This window comes from Adiantum capillus-veneris, chromosome 21 (assembly GCF_014529385.1).
Source record: "Adiantum capillus-veneris isolate H3 chromosome 21, ASM1452938v2, whole genome shotgun sequence".
NCBI classification, from domain to species: domain Eukaryota; kingdom Viridiplantae; phylum Streptophyta; class Polypodiopsida; order Polypodiales; family Pteridaceae; genus Adiantum; species Adiantum capillus-veneris.
The window spans coordinates 49,924,598-49,951,089 of record NC_140951.1 but is presented as its reverse complement, the minus strand read 5'-3'; the positions used below and the strand labels follow the sequence as shown (position 1 = coordinate 49,951,089).

The following is a 26,492-nucleotide window of genomic DNA, read 5'->3' as shown; positions in this document are numbered from 1 at the left end:
TATACATTGTGCCACATTGGGACTTTACGAAAGTTTGGAAAAAATATTTTTCTATCTAATCCTCCTCTATCTTCTCATCGTTCAGAGGCACCTATGTTTGATCACTTTGACTCTACATAAACCCAAACTAAATTAAACAATTATCAACATCTCAAAACAATTGATACAAAATTACTTGTTTAAACTTACCGCTTCTAGTGATCCAACCGCCGCGTTGAATTGCTTGCGAGAGATGTGGTTGTTTTCAAACAACCATAGCCAAGTCTCAAATTTTGTATGTCACTCCCGATACTTGAACATCTCTCTGATTGGTAAAAAGAGAGTGATATTTTCCTAAGTTAGCAATAACAATACCAAATCATCAACTACAATCTATATAATCACCGATCGACGTTATAATTGGATCAATCTTACATATTTGTCCTTCCAAGCTCCCTTGCCTCCTAAGCCATAGTGCGTGGGAGTTTGTCTTGCACGAGCCTCATGTTGTTGTCTGTATGGTGAGCCCATCGCAGCTTGATCGCTCTTTTCTTAAATTTTCCACTCCACTCCACGTCTGCCATGTTTCCACCGCGGTAACTCCTATCTGGATATCTAACCTGGTTGGTTGCTACACGCCACACACTGGATTGCTTGTTTTTTAGAAATGTCTTTATGTAGCCCTCCAACCACTATTGTGAAAAACGTTGATCGAGGGCATTTGGAAATCTAGCTAGCAAAGCATCCTCAATGTACCGTGCATGATCGGGTAGTTGGTCTCTAAACTTTATAAAACAATTCTTATATGTTGAATGTATAAGAATTTGTAGATGGCGTGAAAATTCCCTGCCCTGTGTTGTGCCAAAGTTCACCCCCCGCCATATTTAACCCTGTAGTAGCACCCATGTGTGTCTAGCACGGGTGCGTCAGTATCCTTGTCTCTGCATCAAGGGCGGCACGCTTTGAAAGTGGGGACTCCGTTCCCCCACCACTACTAAAACAGAAAAAAACACAAGATCCACCACCGCTTCATCTCTCACGGTGCTCCCTGCCCTGAGACGAGCATCAACGCGCGCTGCTAGAGGAAGTTCATCGACAGTGTTCTAGCAAAGCAAGAGTGGAATGGAGTGGCGTAGGACCCTGTGATGCCATGGAAGTGGGACCTTGCGATGCAAGGGGAGTAGGACCCTATGATGTAAGGGGAGTAGGACAATAAGAAGGGGCCGTAGACTTAGGTGCCGTCGGTGCGAGGCTCTGTAGGTAAGGAGTCCCTCCTTGACTCCCTCATGGTGTAGTCTACGGAGAAATACCATAGGTCACAAGCTGCTATGGAGTGTAGCGACCAAATAAATTCTCTGTCTCTCGGAGGTATGGTAGAGAGACCGTTGTAGGTCTGGATCTACGACCGGTGGAGGAACCTGAGAAGGGTAGGTGTAGGATGGCCATGCCTGTAAATAACAAAAATAAACCTATGACACTCATGGTTTAGGGTTAACTAGCCAGAAACATTCTTTATTTCTTTGCTTCTTCTCACCGACTCAAGACTCGAGTCCACTGGAGGTGATGTCCACCCCGGGTGGGAGCCCACCTAGGATGTGAACCAACCAAAAGAAGAGCCAGTTGGTTGCTCCCCACTAGTTGGTCTCTTGTCTGACATCTACATTACAAAGAGCAATATAAGATTAAACTTTCCACCCTTCTCGCTCATCTATAAATACATACACAAGTATATTAGCACACAAACACGTACATACATATGCATACTAGTAGACCTAAGTAGCGGCTAGTAGTGCCAAAGGTCAAGAGCACCTCTTTAGATATCATCACAGTCTCAACCGTGGTAAAACCAAAGGTACATTGCGGTAATCCATGCATGAGTGGATCAATGATCGCAATGCCATGATTAAAAAAGGACTATACCCAAGAGGAAGCATCTAACCTTTGGGTGCTATGCTCCCGCACTTAGTGCCTACATACATGCATAAAAAAATATATATGTATACACAAATATATATACATATATGTAATATAGCCGTTGTTTTGAGTAGAGATAAAGTGTTATGGTTGTAAATGTAGCCATCGTTTTGTGTATTATCACTATGTATGGATTTCAAATGGGCACCAATGTACATTGAAATGGTTGAGCAAAAAATATGGATGAAGCTTCAATATGATGCACCACTGCAAACTAAATGGGAAGCTTTCAAGAAAGTTATTTGTCCTTGTGCCAAAGAATGCTTTGCTATAAAGCATCTCGATGGTATCAACAAAGATAGATCACGCAAAAGATGGTTTGGTAAAGAATGTCAAGATGCTCGAAAGTCCTTGATAAAGCTTGATGCAACTATGGACAAAGACAACTATCAAAGTCATTTGCATACATACAAGGCATTGATTCAAAAGAAGAGAAGAAGATGGGAAGTAAAGAAAAAACTTTTTCAAGTCCAAGAAAACGTGCATGAAGGTGGAAGATTTTGGAGAAACTTGAGGGGCAAGCAGGTTGAGAATTTTGGTAACTTGAGTCTTGTGGATATGTACATACATTGTAGGCAATTATATGAGCAAGAAAATGCTGACAAAATGTCATTTTATGGTTCACTCCCATGTATGCCCTCTTTTTTTACTATTGAGGATGTACGTGGTGGGCTTGAAAAGTGGGCCACTTGCAAAGCGGGAGATCTTTAAAGCCGGAGATGATCAAATGGATGGGAGATTTTACCCATGAGTTGATGTGTGATATGTTCAACCTTTCACTTCAACATGTTATGACTTATGATTGGAGTACTAATTGGGTTAAGCCTTTGCATAAAGGAGGGGATGTAAAGAATATAAACAACTACCGGACTATAATGATTGGGTCTCTTATGGAAAAGTTGTTTGGATGCATAATGGAGATGAAATTGAGTGATTGGGCTGAAGATAATGACAAACGTGCAAAGGGACAAGCGGGTTTTTATCGATGCCATAGCACCATTGATCATCTTGTCATTCTTCATGTTCTCATGGAGGAAAGTCGGTTGAAAGGCAAGCAATTGTATTGTTGTTTTGTGAAATTTAATAAAGACTTTGATATGATTCCACGTAACAATTTGTGGAGAAGGATGAAAAAACTCCAAGTGCCAAGTGAGTTTATGCTTGCGGTTTCTCGAATCTATGAGAAGGTGATTTGTCAATTGCGCATGGGAAGAGAAAAGTCAGAAATTTTTGTAAGCGCTATTGGGATTAAACAAGGATGTCCATTGTCACCAACTCTCTTTGGTCTCTGCATCGATCAATTGGAACAAATGGTACTTGAATTTATGCAAGAAGAATGCATTGAAGAGGTCACTATTTTCAATGTGGTAATCATGCTTTTGTTGTATGCGGATGATGTATTGCTTCTAGCACACACTTTAGAAGATGCACAAAAGCTTATGGTTGTCCTTGAGAACTTTTGCTTGCATAGTGGGCTGATTATGAATGAATCCAAAACAAAGGTTATGCTTGTGAAAACCAACCATAAGGAGAAGCCATGCATTGTGTACAACAAGGAGACACTTGAGGTTGTTGAGAGCTTTAAGTACCTTGGCCTTGAGGTTCTGTCCAATCACAAGTGGCATGAATGTGCCAAACGCAGGAAAGAGAGAATATTATGCATTTGAGAACATGTGTAATGTGGGAAACATCAAGTGTTGGGTTCTCAAGAAGTATCTTTTTAATGCATTGGTGACACCGGTTCTTCTTTATGGAGTTTAAGTGTGGGGCGGGAGCATCTCAAAGTCTACTTGGAAAGAGTTTGAGAATGTCCAAAATCATTTTTGTACAAACTTTCTCCAAGTGAAGACACAAACACCTTATATGCTCCTAGTTCTTGACTCGGAATGTCTTCCAATTGAGGTTATGGGCATGGAAAGGTTAGTGGAGTACATGATAAAGATGCATCAAAACCCTCACATCGACTTCCTACAATTGCATGGGAAGCAAGAAAAAAAGCTCAGAAGACGCATAAAAGCAAGATCTTGAGCACGGGATGGATGCAAGACATAAAGAAGTGGTTTGGGAGATGGGATGCATTACACTTGCTACATGATGCTTCAATTGACTCCCAAGTGAATGAAGCTTTTCTACAACGCCAATGTATTACGGTTTGGGAGAAATCCGCTGGGTCACACTTCATACATTACACCACCCATATTGCCCCCTTGTTGGCAATACGCACTATCGTAGCCATTCACCTTAGCTCCCATTTCCTTCGATGCGAGACAGGGCGCTGGGGCAATGGAGAAGAGTCAAATCGGTTGTGCACATTATGCTCACTGCAAGTTTGAGAGTCTGAGTACCGCACACTACTAGAGTGCTCAGATTTTGGTCACATCTGAACTTGCTTCTCTCACATTTTCAGCCATAACTTCGACCTACACACTTTCCTCTCCCAGCCAAACTGTGGGCTTTCCATTGCGACTCTCATCACCACAATTTTGGAGCATCGAGAGTCACTCATCAGTCATACACATACTACATCACATGTAACTTTTGTCCCATAGGTCATATTTGACCTCCGAGGACAATAATAAAATCTATCTCTCTCTCTCTCTCTCTCTCTCTCTCTCTCTCTCTCTCTCTCTCTCTCTCTCTCTCTCTCTCTCTCTCTCTCTCTCTCTCTCTTTCCCTATCTCTCTCTCTTTCTCTTTCTATCTCCCTCTCTCTATTCCTCTCTTTCTCTCTCTCTATTTACTCTCTCTCTCTATTTACTCTCTCTCTCTATTTACTCTCTCTCTCTCTCTGTCTCTTTCCTTCTCTCTCCCTCTCTCTATTACTCTCTTGCTCTCTCTCTATTTACTCTCTCTCTCTCTCTCTCTCTCTCTCTCTCTCTCTCTCTCTCTCTCTCTCTCTCTCTCTCTCTCTCTCTCTCTCTCTCTACTTCCTTCTCTCTCTATTTTCCTCTCTCTCCCTAACTCCCTCATTTGAACTCCAATTTAGGTGATCTATAGCCTCAATCAAAGAGCATTAAGCCCTCTACGCATTGATGTAAAGATATAATTTTTTTGAGAAATGAAAGGCTTTGCTGTAATAGCATCTCAAAATTGAAAAAACTGTCAAAACTTTGCGTTTTTGTTGCCGACTTGAAGGCAATGTCGAACAAAACTTGCAAGGGCGGAAAATCACACTCGCCATGGAGAATGATGCAAAATCTCCAAGGAATTTAGATGATAATCCAACCACATCGTCTAACAATGGAAGCAATGATCATGGCTTACGTGGTCTCATTACAAGAAACTGTCAACAAGCGAGGTGAAGAGTTGCGTGCACTTGCAATGGAGAATGGCACTTTAAGAGTTCTCATTGTGGAGAATGAGCACCTCAAGAAGGTCCTTGAAATGAAAATAACACGCTTGATGCATCTTGAGAATGAAGTTCAAGAATGTAAGTGCTCTCTTGTGGACATGAATGTATTGAAAGAGTGCTTGAGCAAAGTTGAGAGTGATCATGTATTGAAAGAGGAAACGATAGATACAATACGACATGATGTATGTGAGATGAGAAATGTATCCAAATCATGGGTTGATATATGTAAGGATAATGTGGTTTCTACATCTTCTATCACGCAAGCCATTGTCCAAGTAAAGAATGTAGAGAATTTGGACACTCAAGAATTGCAAGAACGGCAAGAACGCTCAAAGAACATCGTCATTCGTGGAATCAAGGAGGAAAGCATGGAGACACCCCAATCTCTTGCGGTTGCTATTGAAGAGTTTTTTGCTAAATACTTTGGCATGCCTGGAATCATAGCTTATGGTGCACATTGAGTTGGAAAACAAGGAGTCCCTAACTTGGGAGAAAGACCTATTGTATGTACCATGGTTAATGAGGTAAAGAGAAAGATCATCCTTGACAATAGTTGGATCTACCTCAAAGGAACAGCTTGTAATGTATATGAGGATTGCACTCTTATGCAACAAAATGTACGTCGCAAAGCATATGAGGAAAGAAGCAAGAAGGTTAACGTGTTATCTCGAGAAAAAAAGTCACTTGAAGAGGATGCAAGTCCACCCAACAAATAGAGACACATGATCTATGAAACCAACTCACGCTTGTGATCGAAGAAGCTTTTGGAATTGTAACGGGTATCCATGGAATGCGAGAATTTGCATTGATGAGCTTACCAATGACTCTGATGTGACACTTCTTATCGAAACATGGGAGCATGATGCACAACGAATTCTTGGATTTGACAAATATGATGTGCATTCTTTGATGTGGGCCAAAAATGCAAAGCAACATAGAGGCCAAGAAGACGTAGCATGTATGACCAAAAAGGGTTTGAAGGATGTTTCCATTGTCAAAGAAGATAAGTATAATTCCTACTTATGGATGAAAATCAGCCCACCAAATGGTCAAGTCATGTTTGTGGTTGGTTGCTACATTCCTGACTATGACTCCAACTTTTATGCTCGCTTGGATATGGATAGAGATCAACCCTTTGTTGAACTAGAGGAAGACATTGCTCATTACAAGGACCATTGTGAAGTCATTATCTTTGGAGACATGAATGCTCGCACAAATACGTTACAACACGACACACAACAAGTTAGCATGTTGCATGTCTCAAGAAGAATGGATGACTCATACATGTATAATCGAAGTTCTAATGATGCAAAAGAACTAGATCACTATGGAAAGTCACTTCTACATATGTGCAATAGTACCGGAATGCTCATTGCAAATGGTGTATCTCTATGGAAAGGCACTAATGACTTTACATGTAGAAAGAACAATGGTGATAGCGTGATTGACTATATGTTGTTTCCAGAAGCCACTCTAGAATGCATACAAAGATTTACACTCTGTGAATGGAATCTGGAATCGGATCATAGGATGTTATGTATTGACCTCAAGTGTGGTAAAAGACCCAGGCATGTAGCCTCCAATCATGATGTGAATCATTTGTACCTACATCTGGACTTCAAACGAGCACTTATATATGCTGATGTGATATGGTAGACCAAATGTTAAGCTTGACAGAGCATCAAGAGAGCCCAACATTAGAATGCAAGTGGAAAGTTTTCAAAGAAGTAATTTGCTCTTGTGGGAAGGAATGGTTTTCGGTGAAACACATGTCGTCTTGCAAAAGGTCTAAGAAGGGTAACAGCAAGAAGAAATGGTTTGACATGGAATGTATTCAAGCCAAAAAACACTTGCTAAGCTTGGATGCAAGCAAAGACAAGGAAGTTTACTTGGAACGTTCAAACACATACAAAGCACTTGTTCAAAAAAAGAGGAGAAGGTGGGAATTTAAAAAACAAGTTCTTTTAGTGCAAGAGAAAGCACATGCATGTGGCAAGTTTTGGCAAAATCTAAAAGGCAAGCGTGTTGAGAGCTTTGGTGACTTGACTCTTGAGGATATATACACGCATTGCAAGAACCTCTATGAGCAACCCAATTTTGATAAGATTGAGTGTTGTAGATCCCTTTTGTTTATGCCTCCCTTCTTTACCATTGAACATGTATGCCGCGCGCTTGAGAAACTTGCTACTCTCAAGGCAGGGGACCTTCAAGGTGTCAAGGCTGACATGATTAAATGGACACGCAAGAAAACACGATATTGGATACGCGATATGTTTAACCTTGCACTTCAGCATGGCATGCCTCATGATTGGACTGCAAATTGGATCAAACCTTTGCACAAAGGAGGAGATGTAAACAATGTGAACAACTATCGCACTATAATGGTTGGCTCTTTGATGGCAAAGTTATTTGAATGTATCATGGAGATGAAGATAAGTGAATGTGATGAAAAGAACGAAAAACGTGCGCTTCGCCAAGCCGGGTTTTGAAAGCATCATAGCACTATTGATCACCTTGTCACTCTTCTACTTCTTATGGGAGTGTATTGATTGAAAGGAAAAACGTTGTATTGTTGCTTTGTGGATTTCAAGAACTGTTTTGACATGGTACCGCGAGGAAATCTTTGGAGACGTATGCAAAGACTTCAAGTGCCGAGAGAATTTATGCATGCAGTCTTTCACATCTACCAAAAAGTAATTTGTCGACTACGTATGGGAGATGGAATTGTAGAGTTTTTTGCAAGCACCATTGGTGTCAAACAAGGATGCCCACTTTCCCCAACCCTCTTTGTGCTACTCGTTGATGAATTGGAATGCATGGTTCTTGATTTTATGCAACAAGAAGGCATAGAAGAGGTTAACATTGGAAATGCGGTGATCATGCTTTTGCTTTATGCCGATGATGTAGTGCTCTTGGCACATGTCTTAGAAGATGCACAAAAGCTTATGAGTGTCTTGGAACACTTTTGCCTACATAGTGGGCTGATTGTTAATGGATCCAAAACCAAGGTTATGCTTGTAAAGACCCTCAATGACAAACATCCATGCATTGTATACAGCAATGAGCAACTTGAAGTGGTAGATGGCTTCAAGTACCTTGGCGTTGAGGTTCTATCCAATCATAAATGGAAGGATTGCGCAATGCGTCGCTTGGAATCCGGAAAGAGGGCTTTTTATGCATTTGAGAACATGTGCAATTATGGCGAGATCAAGTGTTGGTCTCTCAAAAAGTACCTCTTTACACATTGGTGACACCGGTGCCTCTTTATGGAGTGAAGGTATGGGGTGGTAGCATCGGGAAGTCTACTTGGAAAGAGTTTGAGAATGTCCAAAAGCATTTTCTCACCAACTTTCTCCAAGTCAAGACACAAACACCCTACATACTCTTACTTCTTGAGTCCGAATCGCTTCCCATTGAGGTCTTGGGCATGCAAAGGGTTGTGGAGCACATGCTTAAGACACAACATAGCCCTTTGTATCGACTTCCTAGAATCGCATATGAAGCAGGTCAAAAGGTCCAAAAGACATGCAAGAGCAAAATACTAAGTTCGGAGTGGATGCTTGACATCAAGAAATGGTTTGGAAGATGGGATGCATGTCACTTGGTCAAGGATGTGTTGAAAGACTCCCATGTTAATGAGGCCTTCTTACAACGCCAATGTATCACGGCTTGGGAGAGATCCAAAGGTTCTCGCTTCAGCCATTACACCACACACACTACCCCAAACTACAAATCTCTCTTCTTCTCCGAATGAATTAACCGAACCCATCGCTACATCCTTGAGCCCATCCTGTTGAGTGCGATCCGCACCATTGCCTCCATTCGTCCTAGCTCCCATTCTCTACGCTGTGAGACAGGACGTTGGGGCACTCGCAAGGTGTCTCATCGACTTTGGACCTTATGCCTTCGTCAAGTGCAAGAGAGTGAGTACCACACACTACTTGAGTGCTCAGCTTTTGACCACATTAGGTCCTCTTTCCCCCATATATTCAGCCATGAGCTCTCCCTACATACCTTCCTCTCCCAACCACAACGCGGACTCTCTATTGCGACGCTCATTTCAGTCATTTTTGAGCATTGAGAGTCACTTATGATTTCCACTCACACCAAGTGACATGTTCATTTGGTCCCATAGGTCATATTTGACCTCCGCGGACGATAATAGAACTATCTCTCTCTCTCTCTCTCTCTCTCTCTCTCTCTCTCTCTCTCTCTCTCTCTCTCTCTCTCTCTCTCTCTCTCTCTCTCTCTCTATCCTCTCTCTCTCTCTCTCTCTTCTCTCTCTCTCTCTCTCTCTCTCTCTCTCTCTCTCTCTCTCTCTCCCTCTCTCTCTCTCTCTCTCTCTCTCTCTCTCTCTCTCTCTCTCTCTCTCTCTCTCTCTCTCTCTCTCTCTCTCTCTCTCTCTCTCTCTCTCTCTCTCTCTCTCTCTCTCTCTCTCTCTCTCTCTCTCTTTCCCAGTCGTGCCGTGCCCTAGCTCTCTCAGTAGCTTCTCGCTTACACAGTCCCCTCCCTGGGCCAGGGTAGCCCTGTGGGGGGGCGTTAGTCAGCAGCTCCGCCCTCCCCTCCCCAGATCACGACCTTCAGCCCCTGCTTTGCCGACCTGCTCTACCCCACGACCTCGACCCAACTGTGCTCTGCCAACCTGCTGCACCGCTACTCTTCCGACGTCGAGATCGGCCGTATAATGCTCTGTCGCCCTCGTCCACGACCCAAGGGCGTTTTGGTGATTGGAAGACCTCGACGCAACTCCCTTTGTATCGATTCTCTGTGTACTGGATTTTCTAACATAAAGCCTCTTAACATCTTAACACAGAAGTCCTGCTCTCAGTGAATCGGAGCTTCCCACACAAGCCTGATCCCCATAACACAAAAATACCACACTCTTAACATCTTAACCTCCCACACAAGCTTGAGCCTCTTAACATAGAAATACCACAACCTTTTGGCTCGACTCTCTGTGAATCGGTGCCTGCAGGTTTTGAGCTCTCCATAGGAAATATGACTACCCCGAAGGCCCTTGCAAAAACATGACCAAGTTCTGCCGACATTTTAGCAGCCCCAAACAAATCCGATCGAATCGAGCATCTCCAAGCATCCCTTGACCGGGTCATGGAAGAGAATCACGACCTCAAAGCTCGCCTTAGCAAGCTCAAGGCACAATTTGATTCCATGGTCAATCTCACCACCAACAAACTGAAAGAAGTCGAAGCGAAGGCCATCGAAACCCACTCGGCAACAATTGCAAAGGTGAAGACGTATGTGACAGCAGAGCCTCGAGAACGATGACTCCAAGAAGGAAATGCCCTCAAGGTCCACATTGGTGGGCTACCTCAAGCATGGGATACGACCGAGAAAGACTTCTCGGAGCGCATTAATTTCCTAAATGAAATTCTCCAACCGATCAAGCTTGAGTACAATGCAATAGAGTGTATCACTTTCGGAGGCCCCAACAAGCCCATACCAAGTGGACACACCATCCTTGAATTTGAAAGTCGAGAGGGTTGGCTCAAGCTTCTTCAACAATCACGTCTTCTCAAAGATACCAAGCTTTGGATTGTAGAAGAACTCACTCCAACACAACTCAAACACAAAAGTGAAGAGCTCAAGAAGGTACATGAAGCCCACAAACAAGGAAAATGGACACTCTATCAAGGCGGTAAAGCCATCATCCAGGAGTTTCGAAATCCCAAACCGGCCCTCCCCACAATTGACCCCCCCTAGGTTTCTATTTTCCTCTCTCATCTCCCTAACGGACCCTCAGTCCTTAAATGATATGTATCGTCCTCTTTCACTTCATGCGCAACCGTTGTAATATCTTCTCTTGGTCCCATAGGTCATATCTGACCTCCGTGGACGATAATTTAATCTATCTATCTCCCTATCTCTCTCTATTCCTCTCTTTCTCTTTCCCTCTCTCTCTCTCTCTCTCTATCTATCTATCCTTCACTCACTCTCTCTCTCTCTCTCTCTCTCTCTCTCTCTCTCTCTCTCTCTCTCTCTCTCTCTCTCTCTCTCTCTCTCTCTCCTCACCCTCTCTCCCTCTCTCTATATTTCTCTCTCTTTCCCTCTCTCTCTCTCTCTCTCTCTCTCTCTCTCTCTCTCTCTCTCTCTCTATATATATATATATATATATATATATATATATATATATATATATATATATATATATATATATATATATATATATATATATATATATATATATTCTCTCTCTTTCCCTCTCTCTCTCTCTCTCTCTCTCTCTCTCTCTCTCTTCTCTGTCTCTCTCTCTCTATCCCTCATTCTCCCTCTTTCTCTCTTTCTCTATTTCTCTCCCTCTTTCTCTCATTCTCTCTTTATCTATCTCTCTCTCTATTGATCCCTCTCCATTTATCTCCCTCTTTCTCTCTCACTCTCTCTCTCTCTCTCTCTTCATTTATCTAGCTCTCTCTATTTCTATCTAACAAACTTAACATTTCTATCTAGCATTCTATCCAAACAAGCCGAGCAAAGCAATCATTTCCAAACAAGCTTAGCAAAGCAACCATTTTCAAACAAGCTGAGCAAAGAAACCATTTCCAAATGAACGAGGTATGTTATGAATTCTCTATTTTTTTTATTTTTTTAGGGTTGATGCATGTGTGTGTGTGTGTAGTAGAAAACAATAGGGAAAGAGGGGGGAGGAGCTTTGTTTTGTGTTTACCTCTTTCCTAGTAGTGCGGTTGTCGGCTAGGTTGAGATCATCCAAAGACGATGGCAGAAAACCCCCTTCGATGTTGTGCTTCCAAAGACAATGGCAGAAAACCCCCTTCGATGTTGTGCTTCCAAAGACGATGGAGAAAAACCCCCTTTGACAAAACCCCCTTCAATGTTTTGCTTGAGATGGAGTAGAGAGAGAAGGTGTAGGGGGGGGGGGATAGGGGAAGCTTGGAGAAGGAGAGAGAGGGAAGCGAGAGGGGGGGGGGGGAGCTTGGAGAAGGAGCGATGGTGGAGAGGAAGAAGGTAGAGTATGCAGCAAAAATGCGGCATACTCTATCTTCTTGCTTATTTTAGGTGCTAGGGATTATCGCGGGTATTACCACGGATATTACCGCGTCTATTATCACGTCCGGTCATTTCAAACGAATACATGCGAATCCGAGGTTGCAGACGGGGGGGGTACAAACCACCCCCTCTACCCTTAGCTATTCATTATTTCATTTTTTAGCCTTTTGAGTTTTTTTATGAAGATTTTTAATTTTTTATGGATACTTTATTTTGTAGTACTTTTAAATGTTTATTAATTGCATTTTTTAAGTTCTCTTTTAGTTAAAAATAAATTTAGGACTCATTGTCATTTATTCTCTTTGAACTTAACTTTATGTAATTTATTTAATGGAATTTAGGGCTTTTCTAATTATTTAATTTTTAGGACACATGACTAAATAAACAACAGTTCATGTGTGCGGGACAATGACTGTGATGATCGTGCTCCCCCTAGAGGCCCTAAGCACGATCGTTGGCTCAAGAAAATACTCCCTTGTCCTTGCGCCAAGTGGAAAAGGGCAATCCCTCGCTTGAGGGGCGTTGCCTTGGAGCATGTGGAGAAGGAAGGGCTTTGGTATCCTCGAAAAAGAACTCGGAGAGATGAGAGCGGGACTCACCCATCACTTGAGGAGGTGCCCCATTGGTCTGTGTTTGGTGGTGTGCATCGGCGCGCAAGGCCAAACGACCGAGGCAAGAGCGACAGGGCAATTTGGGTGCACCGCATGGTGATCCTCCCATTGGCTCTACTTCGGCAGCTCCTATGGCGTCTCCATCGCACTTTGAGGAAGAGGATGAGCACATGTTTGACATGTGTGATGAGTTACTAGCTCATGATCGCGACTTGTGCAAGGAGGATTGTCAGCCCTACACTAAACGGGCTGCCAAAATGGAGGATAGATTGATGACGAGTACCCAAACACCTCTTTACAGTGGTGCACGGTACTCGGTGCTCCAAGCAACGTTGGAAGTCCTCAACTTGCAAGAAAAAATTCAGTTGGAGTAATGCAAGTGTCGATGTACTACTTCTGTAAGTATGTAATGTGGCTTTTATATACTCTCCACTCTCTTTGTAGTGACATCTTCTAGCAATTATACTAATATGCATGTTTGTTGTAGTCTGATGGGAAAAATGTTGCGAGAAGATCACCACATGCCTCCAGATTGTCACCGAGCTAGATCGTATGTCACTGCACTTGGAACGGAGTATGAGTGCATCCATGTGTGCATCAACAATTGCATGCTATACCGCAATGAGCATGCACATACTACCTCATGTCCCATGTGCGGGGAGGCACGATACAAGACCGGAGTGAGAGGGGCACACCTACCCCGTAAGGTACTGAGAAATTTTCCATTAATTCCTTGCATCCAACGCATATTTAAAAGCATGTCTATCATGGAGCTTCTCGCGTGGCACGTGAACCAGTGCTCAAATGATGGAATGATGTGTGTCCCTGTCAATTCACCTGCATGGAGGCACATCAAAACTACATCTCCAGAGTTTGGGTTGGAGCCTCGACACTTGAGGCTTGGTCAACCCCTTCGGCACTAAGTCTACTTCAGGATCACTTGGCCTGTGGTGATGTCAACTACAATATTCCACCATGGGAGACAACCAAGAAGGGCAATATACTTCTTTCCTTGCTTGTGCAATGGAAGTACAAAGTGTCAAATATTGACGTCTACCTCAAGCCCCTCATCAAGGAGTTGGAGGAGTTATCGAGAGGTATTCCTATTATCGATGTCTCACTTGCAAAGGGGGATAGAGAGGCCATTGTGAGGGGAATCCTTATGTGGACTATGTACGACTATCCTGGGCTTGGAGGGGTTTTGGGTAACCCCCTTTCCTCTATCTCTCTCTCTATCTTTCCCTCTCTTCCTTTAATTCATTTTAGTTCATTAATCTCTCTAACCATATGATATGTATGCAGGGTTGTCCACATCGCGGCACAATGCATGTCCTACTTGTGGTCCATCGTTGGTGACGTAGAGGCTCGATTCCTTGCACAAGGTAATCTATCCAAACAACCATCATTTCTTACCCCAAGGGCATAACAAGCACAAGGTTCCAACAAATGGGAAGACCCCTCTAAATCTCACGATGGCAGATTGGGCAACCATTTGGGAAGAACACCACAACAACAATTCGGCTCCGTGTCCTCCACCAAAAGGTATATCAAGGTACTCCATATTTTTAAGGCTTCCATATTGGAAGGACTTCAAAATACAACACCTCTTGGATCCCATGCACATATTCAAGAATGTATCCCAAACACTCTGTGACCACATTGTTGGCAAGAAGAACTCATTGGGTGCGAGGGAGGATTTAAGGCTTTTAAAATGTCTCCCCACCTCTGCTACTCCATGTCGTGCCCGAAATGGAAATATTATGCTTCCTAAAGCACCATGGATAGTATCCAAAGAAGAATTAGACAAGGTGAAGGGTACCATTGCCTCTATTCGCACACCAACAGGATACATGAGGTTGCTAAAGGGAGCTTTCACAAAAGTGAAGAAGGGTGGAAGCGTTCAATTGTATGGGTTGAAGTCCCATGATTGGCAAAAGATGCTTCAGGTAATCTTCAGACTCCTTATGCTATCTATAGTTTGTGTGTACACTACAAGAGGTCACTTGAATTCCAGTGCCACATTACCGGCATCATTGGCGGGCGTCGGAATATGTGTGTGTATGTATGGAGGGAGCTAAGGTTTTTTAAAAAAATTGATTTTCAAATTTCGGGCGGTTATTCCGGCGTCTATTCTGATGACAGCGTGAATTGATATTCCGACGCTTATTTAGATGGCTATTCCGACGCCTCAGCCGACATCTGTACCGATGGCACCTAAAAAAATAAAAAATGTGGGCTTTCTATGCACATTTCTCTTATTCTTGGGCGTTTTCTCAAGCTCTCTTCTTCCCCATCTCTCACAGATCTGTTGCGAAACAAGCCGTCGGAAGCTAATCTTGCTTGTGGGTTAGCGCATAACACTAAGCTCGGATTGTTTTCATGTTTACTTGTAGATTTAGGGGTTAGGGTTTAACTTTGTGTTTGTGTGTGTGTTTTTGCAGGTTCCAGGACTTTTACAACAACTTTCAGTGCTCAAATAGGAAGAATGTGAGTGCTCAAACCTTTAAATGCATATTAAATTTATTTAAATTACTTTGTATATTAAGAAAAGAAAATTTCATGCTTTAAAAGAAATCATGGTTTGTGATGTGAAACTTCATTTTAAATTATGAAAGAAAATTGTTTTGGCTTAACAAAAAATCTTGTTTTGAATTATGTCATTTTTGAAATTATGCAATTGATGGGTTTTTTTTAGGTTAAGTTTAGGTTATAAGTTAAGTTATATAGATATTAGGTTAGGCTAGGTTATCTTATACATTAGGTTACGTTGAGTTAAGCTACGTTGTCAGGTTAGGTTGGGTTATCTTATACGTTAGGTTAGATTGCATTAAGCTACGTTAGGTTAAGTTATATTAGGTTAGGTTAAGCTACATTAAGTTATGTTAGGTTATCTTATATGTTAGGTTATGTTAATTTAATCTATGTTAGGTTTAGTTACATTAGGTTAGGTTAGGTTAGGTTAAGCTACGTTCGACAATACGGCAAGCCATAGAGCTTACCCACAGTGCATTTTAAAAACAACACAATGTCAATCCGTTCGTGAATACGGCAAGCCATAAAGCTTACCCACAACACATATACATTGTGGGCAAGCTCTATGGATTTCCGTATTGCCAACGGCTCGCCATTGTGTTGTTTATATGTCCTCAAGCAGTTTTCAAGTCCTAAAATAGCTAAACGGCCCTGAAAATAACACCATGGCGAGTGGTTTGGTAATACGACAAGCCATAGAGCTTGCCCACAATGCATATTCATTGTGGGAAAGCTCTATGGCTTGGCGAGTTGTTTGGTAATACGACAAGCCATAGAGCTTGCCCACAATGCATATGCATTGTGGGAAAGCTCTATGGCTTGACGTATTGCCAAACGGCTCGCCATTGTGTTTTCTATATGTCTGCAAGCGGTTTTCAAATCCTAAAATAGCTAAGCGGTCCTAAAAACAACACAATGGCAAGCCTTTTGGCAATACGACAAGCCATAGAGCTTGCTTACAAAGCATATGCATTGTGGGAAAGCTTTATGGCTTGCCGTATTGCCAAACAGCTCGCCATGATGTTGTCTATATGTTTGCAAGTGATTTTCAAGCTCTAAAATTGCCTCGTGTCCCTAAAAACAACACAATGGCGATCCGTTTGGCAATATGGCAAGCCATAAAGCTTACCCACAAGGCATGTGCATTGAGGGCAAGCTCTATGGATTTCTGTATTGCCGAAAGGCTTGCCGTTGTGTTGTTTTTAGGACCGCAACAGTTTTCAAGCCCTAAAATAGCTAAGCAGCCCTAAAAACAACACAAAGGAGATTGGTTTGGCAAAACAGAAATCCATAGAGCTTGCTCACAATGCATAAGCATTGTGGGCAAGCTCTATGGCTTGTCGTATTGCCAACGGCTAGCCATTGTGTTGTCTATATATTTGCGAGCGATTTTCAAGTGCCCTAAAAACAACACAATGACCATCCGTTTTGCAAATTGGCTTGCCATATTACCAACAGCTCGCCATTGTCTTGTCTATATGTCTGCGAGCGATTTTCAGGCCATAAAATTGCTTCGCAACTCTAAAAACAACACAATGGTGAGCCGTTTGCCAAATTGGCAAGCCATAGAGCTTGCCCACATCGTATATGCATTGTGGGCAAGCTGTATGGCTTGTCATTTTGCTAAACACCTCAGCATTGTGTTGTTTTTATGCTAGGTTAGGTTTAGGTTATAGGTTAGGTGAGATTATAGGTTAGGTTAGAGCTATCGACGACATAATAGTCGAAAAAATACAAACGGACTTCGAAGATGACTCATGTACTTCTAAAAATGCAAACGGATTTTGATTAGGTTACGTTTAGGTTATAAGTTAGGTTAGGTATAGGTTTTAGGTTAGGTTAGATTATAGGTTAGTCATAACGATTATAGGTTAGGTTAGAGCTAGCATCAAATTAATAGTAGAAAAAACACAATCGAACTTCGAAGATGACTCGTGTACTTTTAAAAATGCAAACGGACTTTGGTTAGGTTAGTTATAGGTTAGGTTTAGGTTATAAGTTAGGGTAGCATGGCCGAAGGATGGCTTGTACAAGAGTCTCTTGTCCTCATCAGTGAGTTTTTGGTCTCAATTGATCCAGAGATGCCCCAAATGTGGACTACTGAGGTCAACGTCAAGGTGATAGGGGATGAGCCACAGGGACAAGGCATCATTAGGAAGATGGACATTACAATGCACGAAAAGATTATGAGATTTTGCCTTCTCAACTCAGACATCATACAAAAGTGGCTAGAGAGGTACGAAGGGGAAAAGCAACAACGTTTGACATATCGCCTTCAATTCAAGCGCAACCATGCAACTAGAAACCTTCCTTTTCCAGATCATCTTCAAAAATTGTCTGACTTTCCAACTGGGCGGTGGTTAGATGCGACACTCTTAGAGGCAAAGAGGAATGGAGTGTTGATTATTGAACAGGAAGAGGAGATGTCAAGGGGTTGCGATTGGCATGTATATTTCACAACTTCCTTTTCGAGCTCCACATGAAGATTAGTTTGCTTTAATAACTTTTAGTCTGTTTCAATTTTGTGGCTGCAGTATCACAAATATGGAGCTTTGTGGTCGCATGGGAAGCACTTCAGAGTGCAACGTATCGACGAACAAAGGGTTACTTTCTACAGTGGTGCCATAGGGAAAGCTTTGTCCAAGAAAGTAGGAGTAGTGCCAGGGATGAGAATATAGAGACGGCTTAGCCAGCTTGAATACTTTGGCTACATCCAAGACATCTTGAAGATTAACTTTAGAAATTTTGATATGTTTATCTTTGATGTCAAGTGGTTCAAAGTTATTACCAGTGGCCCTAATGCAATTGTTCGTAAAGACAAGAGTGGATTGATTCAAGTGAACTCTAGGCGGGTGTGGACAGGTGTGCAGGATACATTCGTACTTCTGCAGCATTGTGAACAAGTAGTGTTCATACATGATCCACTACGGACAGAAAATGATGAGAATGATCTGTCTAAACCCTGATGGCTCTATGTCGTTCAAGCTGCTCCATGTAGCAAGCAAGTGTGTGAAGGATTGGATGTTGAGCTCGAAGGGGTGATTCATGAACAAAGCGCATGACCAACTCCAACTTTAAGTTTAGATTTTGAGGTGGATGTCAGCATTGAGCAATTGTCTGAACCTAGAGATGAGGTGTCAAACAGTGAAGCTGATGCGGAGAGCGAAAAATAAATAGAGTTTGATGACAAAGATGTAGAAGTACAGATTGAGATAGACATCTTTGGTGCATCAGATCGCATAGAGGATGAGAGATTAACTAATGACTTTTGCTAGGAAACCTTTTGTAAAGCTCTTTTTATTAGTCTACAATACACTTTAGATGTCATTTGTGTAGCAGTTCCGTTGATTTGTTATCTGTATTGATTAAGCATTTCTTACGTAAACTAAAGTATTTTGTGGGTGTTGTTTATATATGATTAGCCATGGCCGATGACGATGAGCCATACTCTCCTAGGTTTAGTTTTCCTGTCACTTCGGTTGGCATGTCACCCGAGCAGATGGGCTCATTTTTGTCTCAGTTCACTAGAGCAGATCGCGATGGCACAACACCTTTGGGGTGCAGGTCCCTCTAGACCTACTTCGGTCGACCCTACGCCTGGGACTAGTGTGGTCCCTACACCGAGCGGCCCCACACCTCAGTCTACTGTACCCTCTACACCTAGGACTCGTGTGCCCCCTACACCAACGGGTGGTTCATCCTTGAGACGAGGTAGGAATCATTCTGGAGGTGATGGTTGCTATGGTAGCGGTTCTACCGATGCGTCCACACCACCGAGAGAGCGTCCACCACACTTTTTAGTAGATAGTTCACCGATGGGCACACCACATACACCTTGGGGATCACACGAGCATGATCCTAGCAAGGTGTACAAGAGAAAGGATGGGGCTGTTGTGGCAGATAGGGTCAAAAAGGCCATGCGACAGAGGATACGACAGCTCTATATGATTCAGTTTGTTCACACTGTGATGGAGATTTGGGATAACCTTGAGAGAAAGAATTACATCGTCGAGGCCATTCAAAGAGAGTACAGGCCGGCAGAGGGGTATGATCGAGTCTTGAACAACTCGATTTTGAGTGTGGCAAAGTCCACAATGTCACACCGTCGGTCAGAGGTGAGAGACATGTACAATGACGGTAGTCCCAAGCCGGCATGGTTGGACGCAGAGGAGTAGACGGGGATTGCACAAGCAACACAAAACAATCCTGATAGATTTCAACAACAGAGAGATGTAGCCAGAGCACGTTTGGAGTCTGCTGAAGTGTCACACCTTGGGAGTGGAGGCTACAATACGCTTCGACATGATTTTGTGAGCATTATACGTATGCTTTAAATTATTGATAATATATATGTTATTTGAAGATTTATCTAATGATTAAATCATAATTTTGCAAGAAGTTGCCGTGAAGCGCCTTCCGACATGTCGAGAGGAGAAGTATGGGTACAAGCATGGACTTGTGGCCCTTTTGATCCAGCTGCAGGAGAAGGGAGAGGACGTCGATTGGGAGGAATTACCATGAGGGTATTCTCACTCAGTGATTTTTTGCATATGTACAGTTTTGTAGTGCTTATGTTTATGGTTTATGGTTATGTTTATGGTATGGCACATATGTTATGGTTAAGGGTTGACAATAAACTTAAGATTATGGTTTTGCTATGATGGTATGACAATCATCTGATGGTTATGGTTTTGGTTATGGTTATGGTTGTGCAATGATGGTTATGGTTGTGCAATGATGGTATGGCAATAAGGTGATGGTTATGGTTTTGCTATGATGGTATAGCAATCATGTGATGGTTATGGTTATGGTTGTGCAATGATGGTATGGCTGTTATGGTTATGGTATGACAAGCAAGTTATGGTAATGGTTATGGTATGGTAAACAAGTTATGTTTATGGTTTTACAGTTTTTGACTCATGTTTTGATTATGTTAAAGGTTATGTTATTCTTACAATTTTTCTAATTGCCATACACTCGCTCTTTAGCGTCAGCTTGTAGGTGGAGTGCGGTTGCTTGTGCACTCTTCCTTTGGACAGAGAGGGTTGTTTTCTTTTGCTATAGTACATGCAGCATTAGTTCCCAGCCCTCTCTGTCCAAAAAAAAATTGCAGGTTTGGTCGTCGGTACACGCAATAGTATGAGCATCGGTACAAGCAATGGTATGAGCATCGGAATATACTATACAAATACCAGTGTTTATTACGTTGTTTATTCCGACGCGTATTTGAAATTTTATTCCGACGTAAGCTATACTAATGGTCATACCGACGCTACGATACCGGCGTCTCTTTCGAGGCCTATTTCAGCGCTTTTAGTTTAAAAAAGTAACTTTATTTCGTCAGTACCTGCACCAATTTCTGCGCAACGTCTTGCAGTGGTATGACTATCACTCACTTTCCCTTCCCTTGATTTACATTGTAGTTCATTCAGCTGGTGAGAATGTGTAGATGTTGGGACAAGAAAGTTAGGGATGCTATTTTCAAACTAGGAGAGCTAGTAAGGTACACCACAAGACTCCACTCAACTACACCTTTTTAATGTACACAATAATTTCAGTTATCACTTAGTGTATCCTTGTGTTTTTTCTTGTAGATTTGTGAGCTTCAAAGAAATCGAAATAGATGCTATCCTTGCTGCTCAAACACTTGCAACAGAAAGTGTGTGTGCCATTGAAGATGCATTTCCTCAATCGGTCCTTCTTAGTCAAATTCACCTCTTGGTTCACGTGGTGGAGGAGATCACTATATGTGGAGTAGTGCATGCACAATGGATGTTCTTCTTAGAGAGGTTTTTAAAGACTCTCAAAGATTTTGTGCGGCTAAGTCTCAACCAGAGGCATGTATGGCCGAAGGGTGGATCGTTCAAGAGGCATTTGTTTAAATATCAAAGTATTTGGCACAAGCTGATCCTTCAATCCCTCACATGTAGTCAGACGAGGAAGATGTAAGGATGACTTCACACTTGCCAAATAGAAAGGGGAAACTACCTAACATGGATATGAATCTATCTCAAGTGGTCAATAACTTTTGTATTTTCGATGCAAAGATTATGACTAAGTGGGTGTACTTGTGGATAGTGGCAAAGGCAAGGCGTTTTCAAGAGAGGGAAGCATGGAAACAAGCACATGGAGGAAGGAGGGCACCCTCAGTGCCTAGACACCTTGCATGTTTCCCATATCTCATTAGTGCAGAGTGGATTCATGAGAGAATGACCAAGGCAAAAGCGCGTGGAGAAGACATCACCAGCAAAGAATGGGAGTATGCACGAGGCTGCATACCAAAGTTAGAGTACTCATACCTAAACCATATTGTAAATTTTTTTATTGAAATGATCTTTAATATGTATTTGATAAATTAAGATATTTTTCTATTTTGTAGTGTCTTTCCTTTAACTCTATGTGGTCAAAGGGTCGTCACTTTTGTACGCGCCACATTGATGAGCGTAGAACCACCATGGATTGTGCCATCATGGGCAACTTTGACACAAACGGTGATGAAGCCAGGTACTGTGGAACTATTGAAAGGATACTAAAGGTTAATTTTAGAACCTTTCATACCTTCATCTTCGAGTTCAAGTGGTTTGCAAATGTGTCTAGACGACATGATAATGGCCTCTAGAGTCTACATGGTGGACTCTAGTGTGCATCACATAGGGAGGTATGACAATTTAATTTTATCGTGCAATTGTGAGCAGATGAGTGACATGTACCTTTTTTATTCTTATTTTCTTGTAGCATTGGTTATACCAATGTTACTCACTTTGAGCTTCTATTTATAGGTCATCTATATCCCAGCAATCTACGAACCAAAACTTTGGTTCGTAATTCCCGTGACATCTCGGGGGAGAACCATTTTTTTCACTAATGAAGTGGAGACTATCTTCGACCATCTTCCACCTCCGACTTTGGATGAGGTGGAAATAGAGGAGAGGGAGGTCGATGCATCAAGTCCGGCGGCAGCAAGTCTTAGCGAGGATGATTGTCATGATGATAAAGATGATGACATGGAGGATGACAAACTCGAAGATGATGAAGGCAATGCATCCACAAACGACAATTCTGTTTCTCTCTTTATTGATTTATCATGGGCTTAGAATTGGATGATGCCTCATGTGAAGATCTTTTGGAAGATGATTCAAAAACATTTTGTAGTTATGAATTTTTTTGGTTGTGTAATCCATTCATCTCTCTCTCCCCCCTCTTTCTCTCTCCAGATTTGGGAATATGCTCAATTATGTTAATCAATTGACAGTGATTATTTTAGTTGTCACCAAGTGTAATCTTATTATCCCCCCCCCCCCCTCTCTCTCTCTCTCTCTCTCTTCTTTTTTAAATTTGAAAATTTTATACAATATTCTTTAATTTTTATTGTTGAGAGGAGGGAAACACCAAAATTTGGGGGCCCGGGGGGGGGGGGGGGGGGGGGGATGTTTATTGAAAGCCAGAATTTGAAAGTTTAGGCGCTAAATTTGGTTGTCAGAAATAAAAGCGATAATAAATGTGGTATTAACAGCGGTAATACACAAGGTAATAATAGAAAAAACTATTGCAACAATATTTTAAACACAAAAAAACCTCTCCGCTCTCCTCTATCTTCTTTCTCTACCTGAATCTGCACCTTCTCTCTACAAAACGTGGTTAAACAGCGCGATAAACACTTGGAGATTTTCATAGTGCAATCCACAATTGTTGTAGCTCTTCCAATAGTGGACAAAGATATACATCCATATTCTTCACTTTATACCGCCCCGACACAATTAAGCTTAGAAACAGGTGCCCCTTCTTGGTAGTCAACCATGGGGGAATGTTGTAGTTGACAATGACAACTGGCCATACACTGTAAGATTTTGATCTCTGACCAAATGGATTTACGCCATCCATAGCCAGGCTGATGCGCAAATTTTGAGATTCCCTAGAAAAATAAGGCCATGTGTCGTCTATATGTTTCAAGGCTGTGCAATCTACAGGATTCCATAGCACACGATCCAAAGATCTATTCTACACACCCACTTCTACATGACAATGCATGTAGTGGACAAAACCCCTTTGCCTCTTCTTTAGTTGTAGCAATTCATAGCAGCTTAACATCTCTTCACATAAAAAGCATCAATCTTTGAGTCATTAATCACCTTGTAGAATATGAAAAATTAACTAAAGAAAGCATAAGTTCAATTAGTGTCATTGGTCCAATGGGAGGCCTAAGGTACAAAATTGTACATAGCAATATCTATAGGTAGCAAAGATAAAATTTGCCCAAAAAATCTATCAAAATATGGCATTGCTGCCTGCCCTTTTTTTGAGCTAATTGAACATGGTTATTGGGTGAGTTAATAGGTGTCAGATTTTGATGGGAATATACATATTGTTGTGTACCTAGTGCTTGCTCTTTGGGCAAAGCATTGAGCTTAGCTGGAACTCCCCCTTCATTGACATGCCCTAAAAGCTCTACTATATAGTGGAAGCATAGATAAGAGCTAAAACAAGGAAAAACACCAAGCTTAACATCTCTTCACATTAGCTTAACATCTCTTCACAACATCTCCTTGTTCGAGGATTTACTGTGCACATTACGTGTCTGCCTCCAATCTAAGTATCATGTCGTTGAAAGCTTTCCAACTTAATGCTGCATCCGTGGAGAAGTTAAGAGGGATCAACATTGGCCTAACTTTAAATTTAAATCGTAATCTTGAAGGTAAACTTTAATATAAAAACTAAATCCAAAATCTATTCTTAAATCTAACCTAACCTTAAATATAACTTAGATCTAAATCTATCATAAACTTAAATGTAATCTAATCTTAAGTATAACCTAATTTTAAATCTTAACCTGATCTTAAATTTAACATAACCCTAAATCTAAATCTAACATAAACCTAAATTTACGCTAACCTTCAATCTAACCTAAACCTAAATGTTATCTAACCTGATCTTAAATCTAACCTAAATCTAGCTTAAATGTAATCTAACATAATCTTAAGTCTAACTTAAATCTTAACCTAAACCTAAATGTACTGTAACCGAATCTTAAATCTAACTTAAATGTAATATAACATAATCTTAAATGTAACTTAAATGTAATCTTAAATCTAACGTAACCACTAGTCCTGTAATGAGCCACTTTTTTGGCTTCGCCCATAAAAATGGCTCTAAAAATGACCCTTTGTTTTTTGCAAAAATCTTTTGATATATGAAGCAAAGTGCTATAAGAGTTTATCTATGTGTAGGCTACTTCCATGTGAACACCATACTAAGATTTCAAACACAATTCACTTTTGCATCAAAAGATAATAAGATTTTAATATAGTGGATTTTGTGCTTCAAATCCCACCAAAGAGATAAACGTTCAGAAGAGCTTGTGGGATCCATTCAACAAAGACTACCTACCTTATACTAAAAGACTACCAATGTATTGTATCTACAAAAAGATAAGAAATTTATTTTCCTAATTGAATGCTACTACGTTCCTAGTGGGTCTACTTCCACAAACACATTAATTTGTTAGGGAGATTTCGAACGAATCTGGAACTTGAAGCAAAAGTCTTTCCAGAACTCACTATCAGTGCCCCATGCAAGCCGCGTTCACACACCCTGTTTGCTCCTTGTGCCTACTTCTTCCCCTCGTTTGCTCTGATAACCACCTCGCACCTCCTCTCTGTCTTTGTCTAGCAAGTCTGTCAGCGACGGCACTATTCACTTTCCTTCTCCTTCTGCTCTCGACGTGTCAGCTATCGCACAAAACTTTTGACGTCTCTCTCTCTCCTCTGCAGGTGCCGGCTTGCCTCGTGCAACCATGAACTTCATCATGTATGTACCTAAGCACGTCTCTCTTCACATAGAGAACATCTTTTCCTCAGTCCCATTCTCTGTCTCTTCAGCATTAATGTGTCAGGAGACTCTCTCTCTCTCTCTCTCTCTCTCTCTCTCTCTCTCTCTCTCTCTCTCTCTCTCTCTCTCTCTCTCTCTCTCTTTGGGTGCACACGGCACCTCTGGCAACTGGCGAGCGAGCCAGACTCCGCAGTGCAGCAAGCACCTGGAAGTCGCACACCTCCCGTCAATTGCACAGGGGAAAAAATTTCTTTTTTTTCGTTCGCTTGCGCATGCACCTGGAATTCTCTCTCTCTCTCTCTCTCTCTCTCTCTCTCTCTCTCTCTCCACGTGACCACTCCCCACTTTTTCACATTAGATACTACCTTTCCCAATCCTGCTTCGTGTGACACGTGTCCTCCATCACCCCCTTTCTACTTGCGTGCCAGTTGGCAAAGCATACCTTTTCTTGTTTGCCTCAAAACGGATCTACTGAGATTCTTGCTAAAGAAATGAAAAAAAACTCGTTTTTGGGACCTACTACGATGGGTTGATTTCACTTTCATTAATTAATTTGTCACGAAGATCCTCAAAGAATCTTACCATTCAAAGGCAAAATCAGTCGAGCTGTCGCCATCACCTTTTCTGCACGTCGTCACACCACACTCCTCTAGCGCTCGCGCCCTGCTTTGTAGTGCTCTGCCCCCGTGCCGTCCCCCAACCCTGTGCGTTGTTCCATTCTGCAGGAGCTCTTCCATTGTGAAAATATCCCACCATTGCAGTGAAGCCGCAATGGCAAGAGCACAAGAGAGCCCGACCCGGCCATTGCCTCCTCCTCTGCGTAATGGGAGAGCGCCATGCGCGTCACACCATCACTTCATCCCCGTCCTACAGCTGAGGTTCGAGAACTGCAACCCCAAACCATAGCTCTCTCACACTCCGTCTTGTGCCACACAACTCCCACCTGCACAAGGGCAATCAACACACCTCCTTTGAGTATGCTCTGTCGTCCAGTCCAGCGTACACTATCCCTCCACACCTCCGACCTCCAGTAGAGAGAGAGAGAGAGAGGATTCACTCTCGGCCTAGACCTCGTTCGTCACCTCTGGCCCGTCTCAGTGCCTTCAAAACGAATAAAAAATATTTGTTTCCTGCTCTTGGTGACAAGGACACCCATCGCCTTGCAGACAAACAAGAGGCAAAGCCAAGGATCGTCCT

At 42.1% G+C, this 26,492-nt stretch overlaps 1 protein-coding gene across 1 annotated transcript in view; it reads left to right on the top strand.

Moving 5' to 3' along the window:
- Positions 1-9,828, top strand: part of LOC147430927 (uncharacterized) — a 73,122-nt gene extending 63,294 nt beyond the window's left edge. The window contains exons 4-6 of the mRNA XM_086493603.1: positions 4,522-4,667; positions 4,798-4,876; positions 9,471-9,828. Coding sequence (XP_086349729.1) covers positions 4,522-4,667; positions 4,798-4,876; positions 9,471-9,828 — 583 coding nt within the window. The remainder of the gene's footprint in view (positions 1-4,521; positions 4,668-4,797; positions 4,877-9,470) is intronic.
- Positions 9,829-26,492: the final 16,664 nt, after the last annotated feature.